At 43.4% G+C, this 18,548-nt stretch overlaps 1 protein-coding gene across 7 annotated transcripts in view; it reads left to right on the top strand.

Annotated features, from left to right (window-relative positions):
* Positions 1 to 18,548, top strand: part of PTPRK (protein tyrosine phosphatase receptor type K) — a 466,239-nt gene that overhangs the window by 215,915 nt on the left and 231,776 nt on the right. For all 7 annotated transcript variants that reach the window (XM_066614422.1, XM_066614429.1, XM_066614387.1 and 4 more), the window contains exon 5: positions 501 to 616. In XM_066614422.1, the coding sequence (XP_066470519.1) occupies positions 501 to 616 (116 nt within the window). The remainder of the gene's footprint in view (positions 1 to 500; positions 617 to 18,548) is intronic.

Raw genomic sequence — 18,548 nt, 5'->3', positions numbered from 1 at the left:
GAAAATCACTGCCCTACAGGCTTACACCAGCCCTTGCAGGCCGTGGGCTCCCTCTCACCTCAGGGTCACTCCCTCTCACTCAGGACTCAAGGCTCTGAACTGTAACTTTGACTTTGGTAGTTCAACCAAGCAGCTAGGCTGGACAGCTACATGCAACTTATTAAACTTGACTATTTATTCTGTAATTTCAGTGGTTTCACACTGCTGGCTAAAATGTAATGGAAATCACTCAGTTTCTGGACTGAGTTTTCTGTGTTTCATGTTATGCTTTGGCTTATTATAAATCACTTGTATAATTCATGTATGACAAGCTCCAGCAGAGTTCATGTAGTAGGAAAGGAAAGAGCAAGATTGTTTTGTTTCCCCTTCTTGAGGGGAAATCATTATTTTATTTCATGTAAAAATTAGTTCAAATTAGTTTAATATGTGTCTTTTGGGAGACATAGCTGGGCTTTTGTGTCTGTGAGCACTTCTTGTAATGCTTTTTTCTTCCTATACAGATAAATCTCCTCATTTTTTGAGGTTGGGGGATGTGGAGGTCAATGCAGGCCAGAACGCTACATTTCAGTGCATTGCTACAGGAAGAGATGCAGTGAATAACAAGTTATGGCTGCAGGTAAGACTGACTCATTCTGGACCATTTGTTGGATATACTTGTGAAAAGCAAAATATTCTGGTTCTCTGTGTTTTATACAGGACAAATAAATAACTTGAAAAATACTTTTGAATCTTGATTGCTGTTGTATTATTTCCAGTTAGGACTGAGTTGACATACTGCACTGAAGGTCAAACATTTACAAGGGGCTACTCCCACCCTTCCTTTCCCAGTCTGTTCATCTGCCCTTGTCCCTGAAGTAGAGCAAACAAGGGAGTACTAGTTCCTATTGTACAGGAAGAAGACAGATGGATGAAAGGACGGGGGTACAAGAAGGGTGTGAATAGCTGTAACTATCTCCTTCTTTATCAGTAAATGCTTCTTCAGGTTGCAAACTGGCTGCATTAAGTTTGATCTAATGTTTAACGTGTGATGGTAAATTGTCACTTAGAAACATGAATTACAAAAATTACATAGTTTATGGCTAAGTGCAACTTCACATATGCATGTTCATATCACTGGTGTTGCAAGATTAATGGCCTCATCCTAACCGGGCCGGGTGGCAGTGAAATGCATGTTCTGCTTGTGCTGAGTGCCATAAGGTGGCACTTTTACATCTGTGAAAAGTACTGTGGCAGTGTGCAAACTTGTGTGCTGCTTGACTGGCAGTGGGAAGGTTGGAGCCTTCCTCTGTGCATCGAAGCTGCAGGAGCACCCTGCTGACAGACATAAGGTGATGGGGGAGAATGGAACAGAGTGACAACAGGAATGAGGTGCAGACTGAGGATGAGCAGATTGGGTCCAGGAAGGAACAGGCTTGGAGGCAGCAGCTGCTGCTAATCCTAAACCCCTTACTGAACCCAGTCCCATGACTTGGGTCTGCATGACATGCACCAGTGATTTTCACTAGTGCAGGTCTGAATAGACCCTCCCCTCTGCCACCATGGAGGCTTACCCCCAGATAAGGGAACAGAGACCTTGGCAACCACCCCATGCAGTGGTAGCCATTTTGCCACTGCTGCATCGATTGGGGGAGGGGGAAAGAATAGGATTGGGCTGTAATGGTAATTTGTTCATAATAATCACTTACCCTAATACCCTATACTTATTAATACTTAGTATTATTACTTACTAATAATACTAGTAATTACTAGTAATAATACTTAGTAATACTACTTACTTAGTATTAGTACTTACTAATACTACCCTATTAGTATACCCTAATATAATACACCTTCCATATGTGATATATCAATGAGGGTAGTTCATGCATGCAGCTGATAGTACTGAGTGGGAAGTGTACATAAGTGATGTACATGCCTGATTCAGATATGACGTACGTGGTCTTCACTGCTTGTTCACGTTAGCGGAAGCTGGAGGTGATCATTTTTCAACTTGATAAAATTGTATGCTTTTGCAGGTACTGTGAGGGGTAATTAGCTTTCTTATATTGGTCTTCAATAAACGTGTGCTAGTATGGGAAGCTGCTCAGGTTTCTTCCTGTTATGGCCTTCCTGAAGGCCTGTTACGCAGAAGGGAGGACTTACTTTCTATGACTCCTTTTGGCAGGTCTAGACCAGCAGTTTCAACTGCTGTGTTGTGGCACACTGTTGTACTGTGAGACTGCCTCAGGTGTGTCAAGGTACCAGAGGAGTAGGCAGCAGCTGTGCGTGCAGGAGAAGCGACCATTTGGAGCCTTGCGGTGCAGCAGAAGAAAAAGGAGCAGTCTGCGAAGTGACTTTGAAGCTCCTTCTATTGCTTATGCCTGCCCTGTGCATGCTGATTGGGCAGCCGGTCAGAGAAATCTGGAGGAGCACTTGGAAGAGTGGTGCTCCAGGCAGGTGGGAACTGTGAAGGGAGTGAGAGTTAAGCTAGCCAGAAGGCGGGAGACAGGTATGGAGCAAGCAAGCCCCAAAGTGACCCTTCCTGCATTGCCTCCACCGACAAGACACTTTTGGGTTTTTACAGTCAGGACATAGGGCCAGAATCCTGTCCACACTTACCTAGGAGTAAGTCCCATTGACTATAATGGGCCTTACTTCTGAGTAGACCAGGGGTGCCCAAACCCACCTGCAGCCCTTGAGGCCTCTCAATGCAGCCCTCAGGGAGCCCCCAGTCCCCAATGAGTCTCTGGCCCTTTAGAGATTTGTTGTAGCCCATAGTGGCCTGACACAACTGCTCTCAGCGTGAGGGCGACTGTTTGACCACTCGTGTGAGCTGTGGGATGAGGGCTCCCTCCACTGCTTTTTGTTTCATGTCTGTGATGCAGTAGCAGCAGCAAAGAAAAGGCCAACCTTGCTTTGTGCAAGGCCTTTTATAGGCCTTGAGCTATTGCAAGACCTTCATTCATTCGTATAAATTCATCTTTAATATATTCGTTTATGTAAACATATGTTAATTTATTCTAATTTTAAATGTAAATTAATTCTTTTTTTTCCCCAACCCCCGACACAGTGTCAGAGAGCTGATGTGGCCCTCCTGCCAAAAACTTTGAACACCCCTGGAGTAGATGTACAGACTCAGAGTTCACACTCTTTTTCTTGAATACATGAGCAGGCCATTGACACTTCTCTCTTTACCCTGTCCCCTCCCGCACACACATTCCCCCCCAATCTCATAATCGCAGTTAACACCTCTCTTACTGCCCCTCCCCTCTCTTGTCCCCACCTTCCAAAGTCCAGAATCAGTTGCCTCAACCCCAGTTGAATCCTGTACTTGTTTTAGTCACATCTCCTCACTGCCCCTCACCCCCACATTTCTCCAGTATGTACTCAGCCTGACCCTCTTTGCCAACACTTTCTGGTACATCTGATAACAATTTGATCACCCTATTCAAAACATTATTTCTCCTTTCCAGTAACCACATACACTTTCCTCTCCAAGCTTCTTGTGAATTTATTTAATGGTCTTGTAATGAACTAATTGTATTAGTTATGTTACAATTAATTTAATTGATACAACAATTTAATGTAATTAAAAACTAGCAGTGTGCGTTGACAACTTTAGTGCCTTGTCAGCGTGCTGTCAGTTGAAAAAGGTTGAAAATGGCTGTTCTAGACCAGGACTGCACAAATCCCGACCTGCAGGCCATTAGCGGCTCTCAGGGACCCCCAATCCGGCCCCCAGGGAGCCCCCCACTTCCAGCAGGCACTTGACCTACTGGAGACCTGCCAGAGCTCTCACAGGCCAGATGTGACTGCTCATTGCAGCAGCAGCGAGGAGATGGCTGGCCCTGCAGAGCTCTCCTGCTCTTGTGTGTGTTCTGCAGAAGCCCTGCCCATCCAGCAAACACACTGGGTGTTGGGGAGGCCACAGCTGAGGCCGCATGTTGGGTGGTGGCGAGAAATCATGGGCCGCTGAAATGTGCTGCTTGTTTGTGCTCTGTGTGGGGCAGGGGCAGGCAGGTGCTGAGGGAGAGAAATTGTGAGTTGCTTGAATGTACTGCCTGGGTGTGCTTTATGTTGGGGGGGGCAGTATTCTGGGACCTGAGGGGAAAAGTTGTGCGTTGCTTCTAAGTTCATTAGCTTTGGTGTGGTGGGGTCTGCTGAGCGGGAGGGAGAAGCTTTTGAGATTGTTATTCTGGGTTAAGTTACTCCTGGTGAGTTTGGGTGAGAGAGTGTCTCCTGCAAGTCAGAAACATTCCTCCCTTTCTCTCAATTGCATGTGAGATCCTTATTCTGTGTTAACTTCTGTGTCTTGCTGTATTTGAGTAAGTGTGCGCCTCCTGCAATCATCAAATGGTGGAACTCTGTTGGTTCTGAGATACTTGGTTCTGTGTATTTTTGTAAAGTGCTGTGAGGGTGTGCTGGTGAAAAACTTTTCTTCATTTGTTTCTGCCTTTCTGGGATGAGTTTCTGCCTAGAAATATATTTGCTCGTGTGTCCCGGCCTTGCTAAGATGTGTCTCTGCCTAGAAATATTTGTATTATAAATAAGCTCAGCTGAACTCATTCATTCATATAAGTTCATCTTTAACATATTCATTTATGTAAATTTATGTGAATATAGTCAAATTTGAAATATAAATTAATATTTTTTCCCTGCCCCCAGAACAGTGTGAGATAGATGTGGTCATCCTGCCAAAAAGTTTGGACATCCGTGGTCTAGATCAGGGGTGTTGAAACTTTTTGGCAGCAGGGCCACATCATCTCTCTGACACTATGTATGAGGCTGGGGGGGGGAAATTAATTTACATTTCAAATTTGAATAAATTTACATAAATGAATATATTAGAGATGGAATTTATTTGAATGAATAAAGGTCTTGCAGTAGCTCAAGGCCTGTAAAAGGCCTTGCACAAAGCAAGGTTAGCCTTCCCTTTGCTGCCACTACTGCATCACAGATGTGAAACAGCAAGCAGTGGAGGGAGCCCTCGTCCCACCGCTCAGGCAAGAGGTTAGTCACCCTCACACTGAGAGCAGTTGCGTCAGGCCTGCACGGGCTCCAGCAAGTCTCTGGAGGGTCAGATGCTCATTGGGGACTGGGGGCTACCTGAGGGCCAGATTGGGAGTCCTCATGGGCCGCAAGTGGCTCCAGGGCTGGGGTTTGGGCACCTCTGGTCTAGACCAATGGGTTGAAAAGACAGAAGGAGAATTAGATGATAGATATGAGGAAGAATTTCTTGAATGCACTGGAACAGTCTACCTCATACAGTAGTGGGCTCTCCCTTGTTGGATGTTTTCAAGCAGAGGCTGGATGGTCATCTGTTCAGGATACTGTGGAAATTGCCAGCACTGAGCAGGGGATTGGACTGAGATGACCTCCAAAATCACTTCTAGTCTTAACCTTGGGTTTTATCCTACACTTAACATACACACCTGTGTGAGCCTTGAGTTTTAATTTGAAGCACACAAGGTGTTGCATTAGGTATCTTTTCAAAGATGGCAGAAAAGATTTATGTACTAAATTTTTTCCCCTTATTTAAGGATGCCCTGTTGGCTCAACTGCATCCGGGCTGGAAAGTTGGATATGACTGGGCCCAAAATGTTGTTTTAGATTACTATTTACATGGAGAGTAGTTACATACTATATTGCCAGGAATTGTTCGCATCTTGAGAATTTCCATTATGGGGAGTATAAAAAAAAAACCTGGATAAACGCAAAGAACTTATTATTAAAAAAGCAGACTGGACTGAATGCAAGTTTAGAAGAACCTAGGTGATTATTACAGATAAGGTGCTAGCAGTGACAGTTTGTAAGTACCAGTGTTAGCCACTATTTCCAACAAACATAATTGCTGGATCAGAACTGGTGGTAAAGAGCCAATTGGAATATTTCCATACCAGTCAGTCTTCCGTATCAGAAGACTGACAGATTAGTTCGTTTTCTCTCTAGGGAAGATTGTTAACTGCCAAAGCTACTTTGTAAACATATGTTTTGCTGTGCCTCAGGTAAAGTTTGATATCTTTCTTCCCCCCCCCCCCCACATTAGAAATCCAGTTTTTTCTATTAATTTCTACTATCAAAATGGCTTAAAAAAATATGAAAAGGGGATTTCAACAAATAAAAATGAAGTAAAAAGATTAACCATACGGATAAAGGACAAAATAATCTACATTAAATATACAGGTGTGCACTGCTTATTGATATTCTGCCTAATGACTGACCACATATATGTCGGTGGACACCTGACAAGCTCCCCTAAGGTTAAAAGGCTGTAGTGAAAAACTACCCCCATGCACCTTGTAAAAATCTTTTCAGAAGGTTTCCTTGCTTGACTGCTTGACCGCTGTCTTCTCCCTGAATGCGTATTTCTCTGAACCGTTTCCAGTCTGCCTTCCAGTCCAGTCTTGCCACTCTTCCGTTGGCAAGAGTGACCCACGAAGTGTTTAAAAAGCCTCCCCCCCCGCACCAGTATGGGAGTGAGAACGCTAGCACTGTCCTCCTTCCCTCCCCTGCAAACACTTTCGAGGGACCTCTGCTAGTGTATTACATTACAGTCAGTTTAATGCATTATACCCATGTCAATTCCACTCAGTTCATTCCATTACCTTTCAGCAGTGGTTCTCGAACTTTGAGGGAGCTTTATTCCCTCAGTAAGTCTTTGTGGGAGAAGGGCAAGGGCAGGAAAGTGATTCCCAGGATTGCATCCCTAAGGGAGGTGAAGGGGAGTACTTTCACTTACTTGAGTCCCAGTGTGGACTGCTGGAGGCTGCAGGAGGTTCGGGGAGCCCCTGCAGGAGCTCTCTGCAGGGTTCCCCGAGGCTTGGAATGTTCAAACAGACATTGCAAAGCACCTGCTATAAACAAAGTACTTTGCGATCACTCCATTTGAAGATTCCAAGCCTCGGGGAGTGCAGCACAGAGCTCCCCACACTTCCTGCAGCCTCCAGCAGCCCTACCTACTTAAAAGTAAGTGGAAAGCACCCCCCTTGCCCCTGCTTAGTGACTCAATCCTGGAGATCGTGTCGCTGCCTCTCCCCTTCCCCACCCCTTAAAGGGACGAGGGAACCATAACACAAACTGAAACTAAGCTGTTCTAAGCTCCTGGAGAGAGAGAGAGAGAGAGAGAGAGATTGCCTGCTGCCTCTCTCTTACATTCCAGTGGTAAGCAAGGCAATTTTTAAACAACTGAGTAAAGGGATGTTTTTCCTCTAATTTAAAGGGCCCTTCTCATCACTGCATGTGAAAAATCCATAGATAATTAGGTTATACTTGTACTCCAAAATACTGCTGCATGTAGAAGATTCAGCAAAACCCTTTGGTCAGGCTTTGAGTATAGAAGGCTTTACTGATTAATTAAATTACGACTTTTTATGTAACTATTTTTTAAAGTGATATAATACCTTACAAAAACACTTCAGATGGAAATTTATCAATAGTCATTTTGTGGTCGCGCTTCATCTCAATATTTTATGTTTCTTGTTTCTCCTTTCCTTATCACTGTCTGTTTCTTGCTATTTCTGTAGAACCTCCAAAGACATAAGTTACATTGGTTTACATTGCACAAGCTTCTGATAAGCTTTTTAAATCTGTATTTTAAAATTACCCTGGTTTCAAATCAGGTTGTTTTTTTTAAATGTGTGTAGCATTTAAGTTTATATCCTGGAGAAAAATCCATGTTGCCCTTTTGACAAATTGGCAAAACTTGAGGATGCATATACGTTTTCAACTAGGAAGAGAGCCTTTAGCAGAATACCAAATAGTATTTGAATGTTCGCAGTCAGAAATATTCCTGCAGATGCTTCTTAATTTATGATGGAAAACCATACATGGGTGAAAAGTTGGAGGTGTTTTAGCAGCAAATTCTATGCTGAAAAAATATATCTGCCTATTTCATTTGAAAATACCTGTTTAAAATTATGGAGGGTAAGTTCACAGTGACAGCAGGGCTGTGAAAGAATTATAACCTTTCAGCTAGCTTCCTTTGCCTGAGGGGAAAAGACCAAATAATTCATGAGCTCATCTGTAATAGCAGTTTCGCAAGTTCAGGTTATCAGGTGATGATTCAATTAGGATATCATGTAACATGGCATGATCTTGTTACTGGATAGGACATTGGGGTTCTGAACTGGTGGGCTGTATCTAATGAGGCCTTTGGCATGTTTATAGGCAGTTTTTTTTCTTTGTTTTCTTGCACAAACACATGCACTCACAACGGCTTTTACCTCACCTATGCACATACATCTTCCATCTCATCTCTTCTGTTCAACCCCACTTTGTATAAATACTGTGCTGTGTATCAATGTGCTTATTCTAGGTCTTTGGTCTGACATTCGTGTTCTGCATTTGCAGTTGTATTGGATGAATTCTTAGTTGATTTTTTTACTGATAATTGGCATGGTAGTATTTTCTCCCATGAGTTTATCCATACTTACCTATTTGAGCTGGCTTGAAATTTTGAAGTTGTATGTGGCTAGACTTCAAAGAAAGGAGTCCACCGTTATGAAGCAACTATGACAAAGACTTCTCCGCATAGGGATTCAGCAACTTAACAGTTGTGAAGACCCTTGATTATCAGAAATGGCTCTATGTGGGTGTTTATTTCAATTTTCCACTTGTAACACTGCATGGATTTTGTCTTTGATGCCCTCTGCCTGCTATCAGGGAAAGAGGCAGGAGGCTGCAATTTGACCAGGGGGACTAGTGCCTACTGGTTAGTGCTGAAACCACCCAGCTCACTGTATTCCTTTTTTACTGCAGCAGCTGCTAAAAGGAGGGGGAACTGGTCAATGTATCCACTGCCATTATCTCAAATGAAGGAGACCAGGCAGAGGAGGGCTTTCTGAGAAAAAAACCTCTTCTTCCAGAGCAGCACAGAATCTCAAGTCATCTTATTTAAAATCAAATTGCCTTAGCACCTATGAACTATGCAGTGTAACAACCATTGTTCTTTTTAAACCATGCAGCTCCAAACCCAGCCAAGCCAAGCTCCAAGCAGCTCTGAGCTCAGAATTCCTGGAGGTCTGGTGACAATGTATTACATCATTGTTGTGTGTCCGTAAAGGCCGCCAAACTGTCGCAGACCCCTTAGGGGGATAATAGTGACAACCCACTGAATTAATTGTGAGCATGGATTAGGCAGGTGAGGAGACAACAGAACCAAACTACTTGCATTGTCCCAGGAATCTTAGGAGGGTAAGTGCATGTGCCTTTCATGAACCAACATTAGATTTCAGTGGGAGACCAGGCAAAATGCATTCAAGCATCTCTGTGCTTTAATTTAAGAAATCTTGAAGTTGCTGTCCGGTTTTCTGACTGGTTTCCTAGATCAGGGGTGCCCAAACCCCGGCCTGGGGGCCACTTACGGCCCTCGGGGGCTCCCAATCCAGCCCATGGGGAGCCCCCAGTCTCCAATGCGCCTCTGGCCCTCCGGAGGCTTGCTGGAGCCCGTGCTGGCCTGACGCAACTGCTCTCAGTGTGAGGGTGACTAACCTCTCGCATGAGCAGTGGGACGAGGGCTCCCTCCACTGCTTGCTGTTTCACATCTGTGATGCAGCAGTGGCAGTGAAGGAAAAGCTGGCCTTGCTTTTTACAAGGTCTTTTACAGGGATTGAGCTACTGCATAACCTTCATTCATTCATATAAGTTCCATCTCTAATAAATTCATTTATGTAAATTTATTCAAATTTTAATTTTATTATTAATAATAATAATAATAATAATAATAATACAGGTATTTATATACTGCCTTTCATGGTCCTCAGATTTCTCCTCAGACTTTATTTCAAGGCGGTTTACACAGGCAGGCTATACTAAATCCCTATAGGGATTTTTACAATTGAAGAAGGTTCTGTCTTTCAAGAACTACAACATTTCAGATGGATCCTTTTGTGATCTGGAATCACATTCTGGCCTCCATTTTCCTCCTGCACAGGCTGACAGTGGCCAAAGAGCAGATGGAATAACTCAGCATAACTCGGCTAGGCTTGTCAGCTACTTCAAGGTCTCGCCAATTCACGGTGCCGGTGGCCTCAAACTGGCAACCTTCAGCTGTTATCTTCAGGCAAATGGAGGCTCTACCCTCTAGACCAGACCTCCTGCCCTCCTGCCTCCTACATTAATTTAAATGTAAATTAATTATTTTTTTTCCGGCCCCCGACACAGTGTCAGAGAGATTATGTGGCCCTCCTGCCAAAATGTTTGGACACTCCTGACCTAGATAGACAGGTTTGGTTGCCCAGTCAGTAGGTGTGAGTAAATGTGGGTAGGATTGCAGCCTAGGATAGTTAAAAATTTTCCTGCTTGATGATGTAACTTCTGGTCATAACATAATTTCTGGTGGGTCCTGACAGATTTTCATTCTAAAAAGTGGTCCCTGATGTTAAAAGTTTGAGAACCACTCAGTTATTAGGGATGAGATAAATTTCTCCTGTTATTTTCAGTCTGTCCTGCAATCTCCTCCTGAATTCTAACCTGATCATTGACATATGCATATTGATAAAAGCAACTTTGATATGATTGTAGGTAAGATGTATCAATATTGTGTTTTACTAACACAAAGAAGCATATATTTTATTGGTAAAGTAAAAAGCAAAAAACCAACAATTGCACCAAACCAAAAACTGCACCAAAGCAAAAAACCAACAATCACATTAAGATTGCCTTGTTTATCAGTCTGCATAAAATCAAATGGAGAGGACAGGAACAAACTGAAAGTTAAAGCAAACTTCACATGCATAGAGCTCTATAACAATCCAAAATTAAAAACAAAACAAAACACAATGGGGAATTTCCTAATGCTTGCAGCTCCACTTCTGAAAGATTTTTGAGATGAGAACTTCAGGATCAGGGCCGGAGGTCTGGTCTAGAGGGTAGAGCCTCCATTAGCCTGAAGATAACATCTGAAGGTCACCAGTTCAAGGCCACCGGCAGCTCAGTGAATGGCCAGACCTTGAAGCAGCTGACAAGTTGAGCTGAGTTATTCCACCTGCTCTTTGGTGTGAGGGAAGAAGTGTCTTGGCTGCCCTTCAAGTGAGAGATGAAGGAGCTGCTTGTCAGGCAGCGTGGGATGCAACTGGGGCCAGAAGTAAGACCAGACCGTGAAAGATCCATCTGAAGTGTTGTGCGGTTCTTGAAAGATAGAACCTTTCTGTTATTGTAAAAAACCCCTCAGCATTTAGAGATAGCCTGACTACGTGAGCCGCCTTGAATAAAGTCAGAGGAGTAATCTGATGACCAGACAGTCTGTATATAAATACAGGTGCAACCTATTTATCCATGGATTTTTAATCTGCGGATTTGTCTCAGCACGAATGGGGTAGAGGGAACTGAGCACTCCTTTGCCTCCTTTGCCCTTCACTGGCTTCTCTTTTCAAGGCAGCCCAAAGCACTTCGAAAAGGCTCTGCCTTTTCCACAGGCAGGGAACTAGCCCTGGAGCCATGGAAGAGGTTCCCCTTGCGAAGGAACAGTAAGACTCCTGGAGCCCCTGAGCCAGAAAAGATGGGGGGAACTGTAGCCAGAACATGTGCAGCAGGTGGAGCTCTCTCTCTCTCTCTCTCTCTCTCTCTCTCTCTCTCTCTCTCTCTCTCTCTCTCTCTCTCACACACACACACACACACACACACACACACACACGTGTGGTAGCAACAGAGGGGATTGCTTTAAAACCCCCCCCCCTTCAGACTGAGATGGTGCAGGCTCTCTGTGCTCCAGCCTATGGAAACAAAACAGTCCAACAAGCAAGTCTTCCCAGCAAGCCAAAGCATGAGATTTAGGCTACAATCCTCTCCACGCTTTCCTGGGAGTAAGCCCCATTGACTATAATTGGACTTACTCCTGAGTAGGCAGGCATAAGACTGGACTCTCATGCCACAATCCCATCCATACTTTCCTGGGAGTAAGCCCCATTGACTAGAATGGGACTTCTGAGTAGGCAAGCATAGGACTGGGCTCTCATGCTACAATCCTCTCCACACTTTCCTGGGAGTAAGCCCCATTGACTACAGTGGGGCTTACTTCTGAGTAGAAATGCACAAAACTGGACTTTTAAAAGCTCGGCATCCCACCTGTGAAAGAAGTGGGACAGCTGGCAACGGGGAGGACTGAGTACAGAGCAGAGGAGGTTGGAGGGGGAGGCAATTGAGAACAGCTGCCTTAGTTTCCTTCCAGTCCCAAGCGTCAGGCTGCAGCGTATTTGCATAACTCTATGGAATTTAGCATAACAAGTTTTTCCTTAATCACGCTGGGTCACGGAACGGAACTAACGCGCATAAATAGGCTCCACCTGTACCAGTATTATTACTATTATTATTATTATTATTATTATTATTATTATTATTATTATTATTAATATGATGATGATGTTTCTGTTCAGTGTGAATATTGGAGAAGCTACCGTTGGGTCTCCTTCCCTTCTTACTTGAGAACTGAGCTGGCCTCATCTGTTTTCCATTTGAGAATAGCAGTGAATGTCATAAGCTGTCCTATAAGGTTTCAAATCTCTTATCGGTGTCCAGCATAAGTTGTCATCTAGGTGGCCCTGTCAGTAAAGCCCTAGCTTGGAGCATCTGCTAAGCCATATGCCCTGGCTCCAGGTTTAGTTGCTGATAATGGAACCACTAATGAGTCCTATCCATCACTGTTGTGCCTTGGCTTTAATGCAGCATTTGGCTTGTGCAAAAAGGTTTGGCTGTGCTTTGCAATTCACTTTGTACTTTGCCACATAGGCCTTGGTGCTGCCATTTGTTTTGGTGAATCTCAAATTAAGAAGGCTATTGACTGTGCTTAAAAAGTCTTAAAGCATGACTGGTAATCCTGTGCAGATTGTGATCAAAGCAATGATGCAAGTGGGCCAATCTGTCAGCAGTGGCTTTAGGTGCTGGCTAAATGCCTTCTCAGTTGGCCTGCCAAAGCCGAAAGAGGGTGCCATGGTTTCACCCTTGGAGAGGCTCATCAGCATTAATACGGTGTGATGCCTTTTTTCTCCAAGCCAGAGGAAAATGTCATTTCTCGTGGAGTTACAGATAATTAAAGCAATTGCCTGAAAGTAATAATTGGTGGACAGAAAATAGAATGAAAAATCTGAATGCCGCTCACCCTGTAAATACCATTCAGGTTTATTTATGCAGTTAGGTGCCATTGGTTTCCCTTTTGTTACATGTGTCTGCGTATCACTCAAGTTCTTTCTGTTGTGGGAAAATTGCATTTTTTTCAGATATTCAAACCACAGAATGTTTATCCTTTAGAAAAAGAGATACTCAGCTTGATAGTGCATTCATGGCTATGGCTGCTGTGTGGAGTCTGATTGCACAGATTTTGCAGTCACCATCTTTATCCAGTGATTTGAGTTCTGCCATTCTGCATCTATCTGTGTCCAACAAATACCTGGAAGGCTAACCCCTGTTAATTCTGCAAATCTTTCTGTGTGTAACTTTGGAGATCCAATGCACTGACTACTGTGAAGCACATATCTAGCCAGTACAAAAGAGACACCCAGTTTTTCCCCCCAGAAAAGTTGTATTCTTTCCCTCTTCTCCCTGTCTTATGTGCAGACCAAACATTATGGCATTTGCAGTAAAATAGCATTTGCAGGAGTTAGGATGTGATTGGGGCATGCTTTGACTGGTCATGTGGAAAGACCCTGGGGAAGGATCCTAGCAACATCAACATCTTCCAGCTCAGCACATGTGCTGCTGATCCTCCCAAGCTTAACAAACTGACTGCACAGTCTAATGAGAATATCTGTTTGTTTGCAATGCTCTTAAAAACTTCGGTATTAATTGTGATCTTTGCTTTACCATTCACTGGTGTAACCTGTAACGTTTGGCCATCCAGGCTTCAATCCATGGCTATTAGAGAGCTGAACCTGCAAGAAGTGTTACTCCTTCTTCCCTCTGACCTGGCTGTTTCAGTACCTTTTTGGTTGTTCATTGCATTTGTACGTTGCTATAATATAGGATTGTATAAAGCAAGAAAAAACAGACTTGGGCTATGTATTTGTGTGCAATTTATATTGTCAATTTGCAATAGTGTGTTAGTCTTTTGGAAGAATTTGATGTAATTTTAGAAGTCTAAGTCCAGTCTCATCCTTGCTTTTATTTATTTATTTATAGAATTTATATCTCACCTTTCTGTCCCAGTAAAGGGCACTCAAGGTGGCTTACAAAAGAAATAATACAAGAACATAAAATATATAAATATGTATAAAAATAAAAATTTTTTAAAAAACCATAAGACACAATAAAACCTGGAACCAAAAATTAAAATAAATAAATAAATAAATAAAAATTAAAAAAAATCCACTCACTCTATTAATGGTGTCTGCACTCCCACCTCTCAACTCCCTCAAGATGTCAAACACATTACCCTTCTGCAGGATTGACCCATAAACCACACAACCTCTACCGTACACTCCACTCAGCATTCAGTGACTCTCACTTCACTATTAAATTATTACTACATACTCCCTCTCACTGAACTCTCTCGCCCCCTGCCCCTGTCTCACAGAGCCAGAGGTTTCTACCTTCTCCCCTGTCCCTCTCTCACCAAGACAGAGGACACCAGCTTCTCCTTGAGTTCCTTAATCTAAGACCAAAGGTTAACACTTCTGAATCATAGTCAAAACTCACTCACATGACACCTCCTTAACCACCCAGTCACAATCCTGCATTCAGTCTCACACAAACCCTAATGCTGACATAATGCCTCCTAATCCCTCCCAGATGTCCAATCATTAAACAGCATGGCACTGCATAAAAGGGGAGGGTATAGTGCTGGCGATCAGGGATCAGGGAGCTGCTCAGCAACAAGAGCCATAACAAAGAGTCATACAGCCAAAGAACATAAGAATAGCCCCACTGGATCAGGCCATAGGCCCATCTAGCACAGCTTCCTGTATCTCACAGCGGCCCACCAAATGCCCCAGGGAGCACACCAGATAACAAGAGACCTCATTCTGGTGCCCTCCCTTGCATCTGGCATTCTGACATAGCCCATTTCTAAAAGCCTCCTGATCTTGATCCATAGGCAAAGAGCCCTTTGGCTTTCGTCAAAGGCTCATGCCTCTGGCATGCCAGAGGCTGATGTACCTGAAGACGTGGGGGGGAGGAGGAGAAAAGGCAGTTGGAGGTCAACAGCCTGGCCCACAGGTGCTCCACTCCTTCTCCTTGTCCTTCTGCAGCCTTATCTCCCAGCTGTTCCACTGAATGGAGGCTGTTCCCTCTCCACTCACTCCTCCCTTCACTGCCCAGGCTGATGTACCTGAAGACGTAGGGAGGAGGAGGAGAAAAGGCAGTTTGAGTCTAGCAGCCAGCCCCACAGGTGTTCCACTCCTTCTTCTTGTCCTTCTGCAGCCTTCTCTCCCAGCCACTGTGAGATACAGGAAGCTGGACTAGATGGGCCTATGGCCTGTTCTTATGTTCTTAGCTGTTCCACTGAGTGTTGATGCACTGAAAACCATAACACACGTATGAAACAAATAGTCTCTATGCCATAGACCCGTGATTTTCATCCTTTTTCATCTGAAGGCATACTGACAAGGTACTAAAATTGTCAAGGCACACAATGCTGCTCGTGGGGGGCTGATATCCTCCAATGACCCAACCAATAAATGACCCTCCCCCAAACTCCTGGGACACACCTACAGACCATTTGCAGCACACCAGTGTGCCACGGTACAGTGATTGAAAATGGCTGCCATAGACTATTGTGGTTTTCAAAATCTCTGAAGCCCTTTACACTCCTAAAAGGGATATTGGGGATCTCCACTGCTGCATTCACAGAGTCCTGGTGAGTCCCAAAGTGTTGGTGCATGCGCGGAGTGGAGCAACAATGAGCCCAAAGCTGAATGCTGGTGAAGAGCCAGAACAGGAGGGGAATGCGGAAGGACAGCCACTAACGGGGGAGGTGAGAGGTATGGATGAGAAAACCAGGCAGGGGGCAGATGGGGCCACATGGGTGTGCTCTTAGGGCCCCTGAAAGTTTATCAGGAAGCCCCCAGGGCTGCTAGAAAGCACTCTTTTCTCTAAGAAACAGAGACTTTCTGTGGCTTACCACCATTTGCACCAAGTATGAAATAGCCCTTTTTCTTTGAAAGAATTCAAATTGTCTTGGAATTGCATATCTAATGATTTGCCCTTTAGTGGTTTTGTTTACATATTTGTCCCATTAAAAAAAAATGTTCATGATGAAGAAAAGTTTTGTAGTAAAAGTAGCTGAGGCTGGAATATTGGTGTGGACCATAGCAACAAAATGAATAGATCATAACCCAGAGTAGGAGTGAAAATGACAGTAGGAATCATTTTCCCTTTCCCTGAAATGCTGGCAGGTCTGACGTTTTGAATTTTTCTGATGCCTGAGGTTTATTCTCTTTGCATCAGAATATTAACTGCAAAGGCTGTTCTAGTGTAGCTCTTTGCTTAAGCCCTAAGCTACTACCTTCTAAATCAATCCTTACTGAATTCCTGGGTGTACTGCAGTTACACAACATTGCTTTTAAAGATTGCTTGCTTCACACTTCTTTGTTTCCTCTTTACTGTACTGTAAGGTTAATTCATAAAGATCTTTTTTCTTTCTCTTTCACTACCACTGTCTTGTAAGCAATTTATGCCCAATCTTGTTCTGTCTCATTGCCACGCGGCAACTGTAGTGACATATGATTCAGAGTATTGCTGTGGGTTCAATCCCTGCAGACTCAATTCTGCAAATTAGCTAGTGCTTACAGTTTATATAGCCTGCATTACATCATTCTTCAGAAGACTTTATTATGGCTCTTGCTAGGAAAGTATCTTTCCCAATGTTCTTTTTTCTGTGGTGCTGATGGTGTTCCCATAAAAATAGCTTTTCCTTTCAGCTATCTGATTTTCTTTTATTTCTTTGTACTAGTATGCACACTCTGATCTTAAATAGGAGCTCTTGTATGTTTCATCCATTGATTTCAGAGCACTAGGAGCAAGCAGTTTGAGTAACACATTACTCTGTGCAATAGAAAGTGTAGAAATTGAAGTTGAAAATTGTAGAAAACAATTGAAATTGTTCTAAGTAGAAACTTCAGCAGCTTAAGTGTCTTGCCCAGGATTATACAGGGTGCTTGTTTTACTGACCCAAAAACTAAACCACAACCCATTCAGTGTCTCTCAGCACCAGCACGCACTGCTGGAGCCTTGGGGCAAAGCCCCACACTGGCCTTCCCACTGCACCTCCTGGGGTCCTCATGGTCATAGCTGGACACAGCATACCAGGGGTGTCCAAACTTTTTGGCAGGAAGGCCACATAATCTCTCTAACACTGTGTCAGGGGCTAGGAAAAAAAAGAATTTAATTTAAAATTTGAATTAATTTACATAAATGAATATATTAGTGATGGAACTTATATGAATGAATGAAGGTCTCACGATAGCTCAAGACCTATAAAAGACCTTAGCAAAGCAAGGTCGGCCTTTCCTTTGCTGCCGCTGCTGCTTCACAGACGTGAAACAATAAGCAGTGGAGATAGCCTCAGCGCACAGATTGCACAAGAGGTCAAACAGTCAGCCCTTGTGCTGAGAGTAGTTGCGTCCGGTACTGCAGGCTCCAGCAAGTCTCTGGAGGGCCAGTGGCTCACTGGAGACTGGGGGCTCCCTGAGGGCTGCCAACGGCCCCCGGGCCGGGGTTTGGACACCCCTGAGCTATACCAGCCTCTGCAGATACCCTTGTATCAGATTTATGCCAAATAAAGGTTGAACGAACGAACCCTTGTATCAGGTTCAGTTTTTTTTCTTTGCACTAAAACTCAGTGAGTGAAAAATCTGCACCAAGAAAACTTTTGTGCCATGTAAACTTTTGTTACTTTATGTCCACCATAATGCCACCACAGCCTTAAATTCTTAGGAGAAAGGCAGGAGTTGAATACTCTGTGCTAATATTAGTGTAACATATTGGTTAGTTTTTATACTGAACTTGTATTTCATGTACTTGAACTGCTGAAGTGTGAAGCAAGCAAGCAAGCAGAGATCTTTAAATAAATAGAGTAGTTGATATTTTATACAAGCTTATCCAGAGCATTATTTTTTAAATCTTAATGTTGAATGGAAGGTACCTTACTGTATTGCCTGAAAATTATATACATGTGTATACACGCATGCCCATCCCAGCATTGTCCAGTGGGGAGAGATGTGTCAGGAGTTAGATAAGATCTGAATGTCTTGTTGTTCTTTGTCAAATTACGTTTTAGAAACTTGACTATGCAGTGTTGTTGGATGTTGAGGATGCAATTTTATTCTTTTGCATATTGCACTTGAGATTTTTCTGGGTAATTCAACTGTGTGTGTGTGTGTGTGTGTTCGTGAGAGAGAAAAATCCATTTCTTGTCACTTTGCATTTCATCTGTGAAGCCATTTCTGTCCTTTGAGTTTGAAGGGAGTTTTTATTCTCTGATAAATGCAACGTATTCCCTTGGCTCCTTAGTTTGCAGTTTGCTCTTGTTTTCTCTTGTAACAACAGCAAATGATAAGTTTCTCCGTGTTTGAATTTAATTCTGTGTGGGTTAACTTGGTCCTCAGATCGACAATAGCTAAAAGCTGTATAATTCTATAGCC

This window comes from Tiliqua scincoides, chromosome 1 (genome assembly GCF_035046505.1).
Source record: "Tiliqua scincoides isolate rTilSci1 chromosome 1, rTilSci1.hap2, whole genome shotgun sequence".
In the NCBI taxonomy this organism is placed as follows: Eukaryota; Metazoa; Chordata; class Lepidosauria; order Squamata; family Scincidae; genus Tiliqua; species Tiliqua scincoides.
Note: the sequence above shows the minus strand (reverse complement) of the source record. Positions and strands in the feature narration are given on the sequence as shown.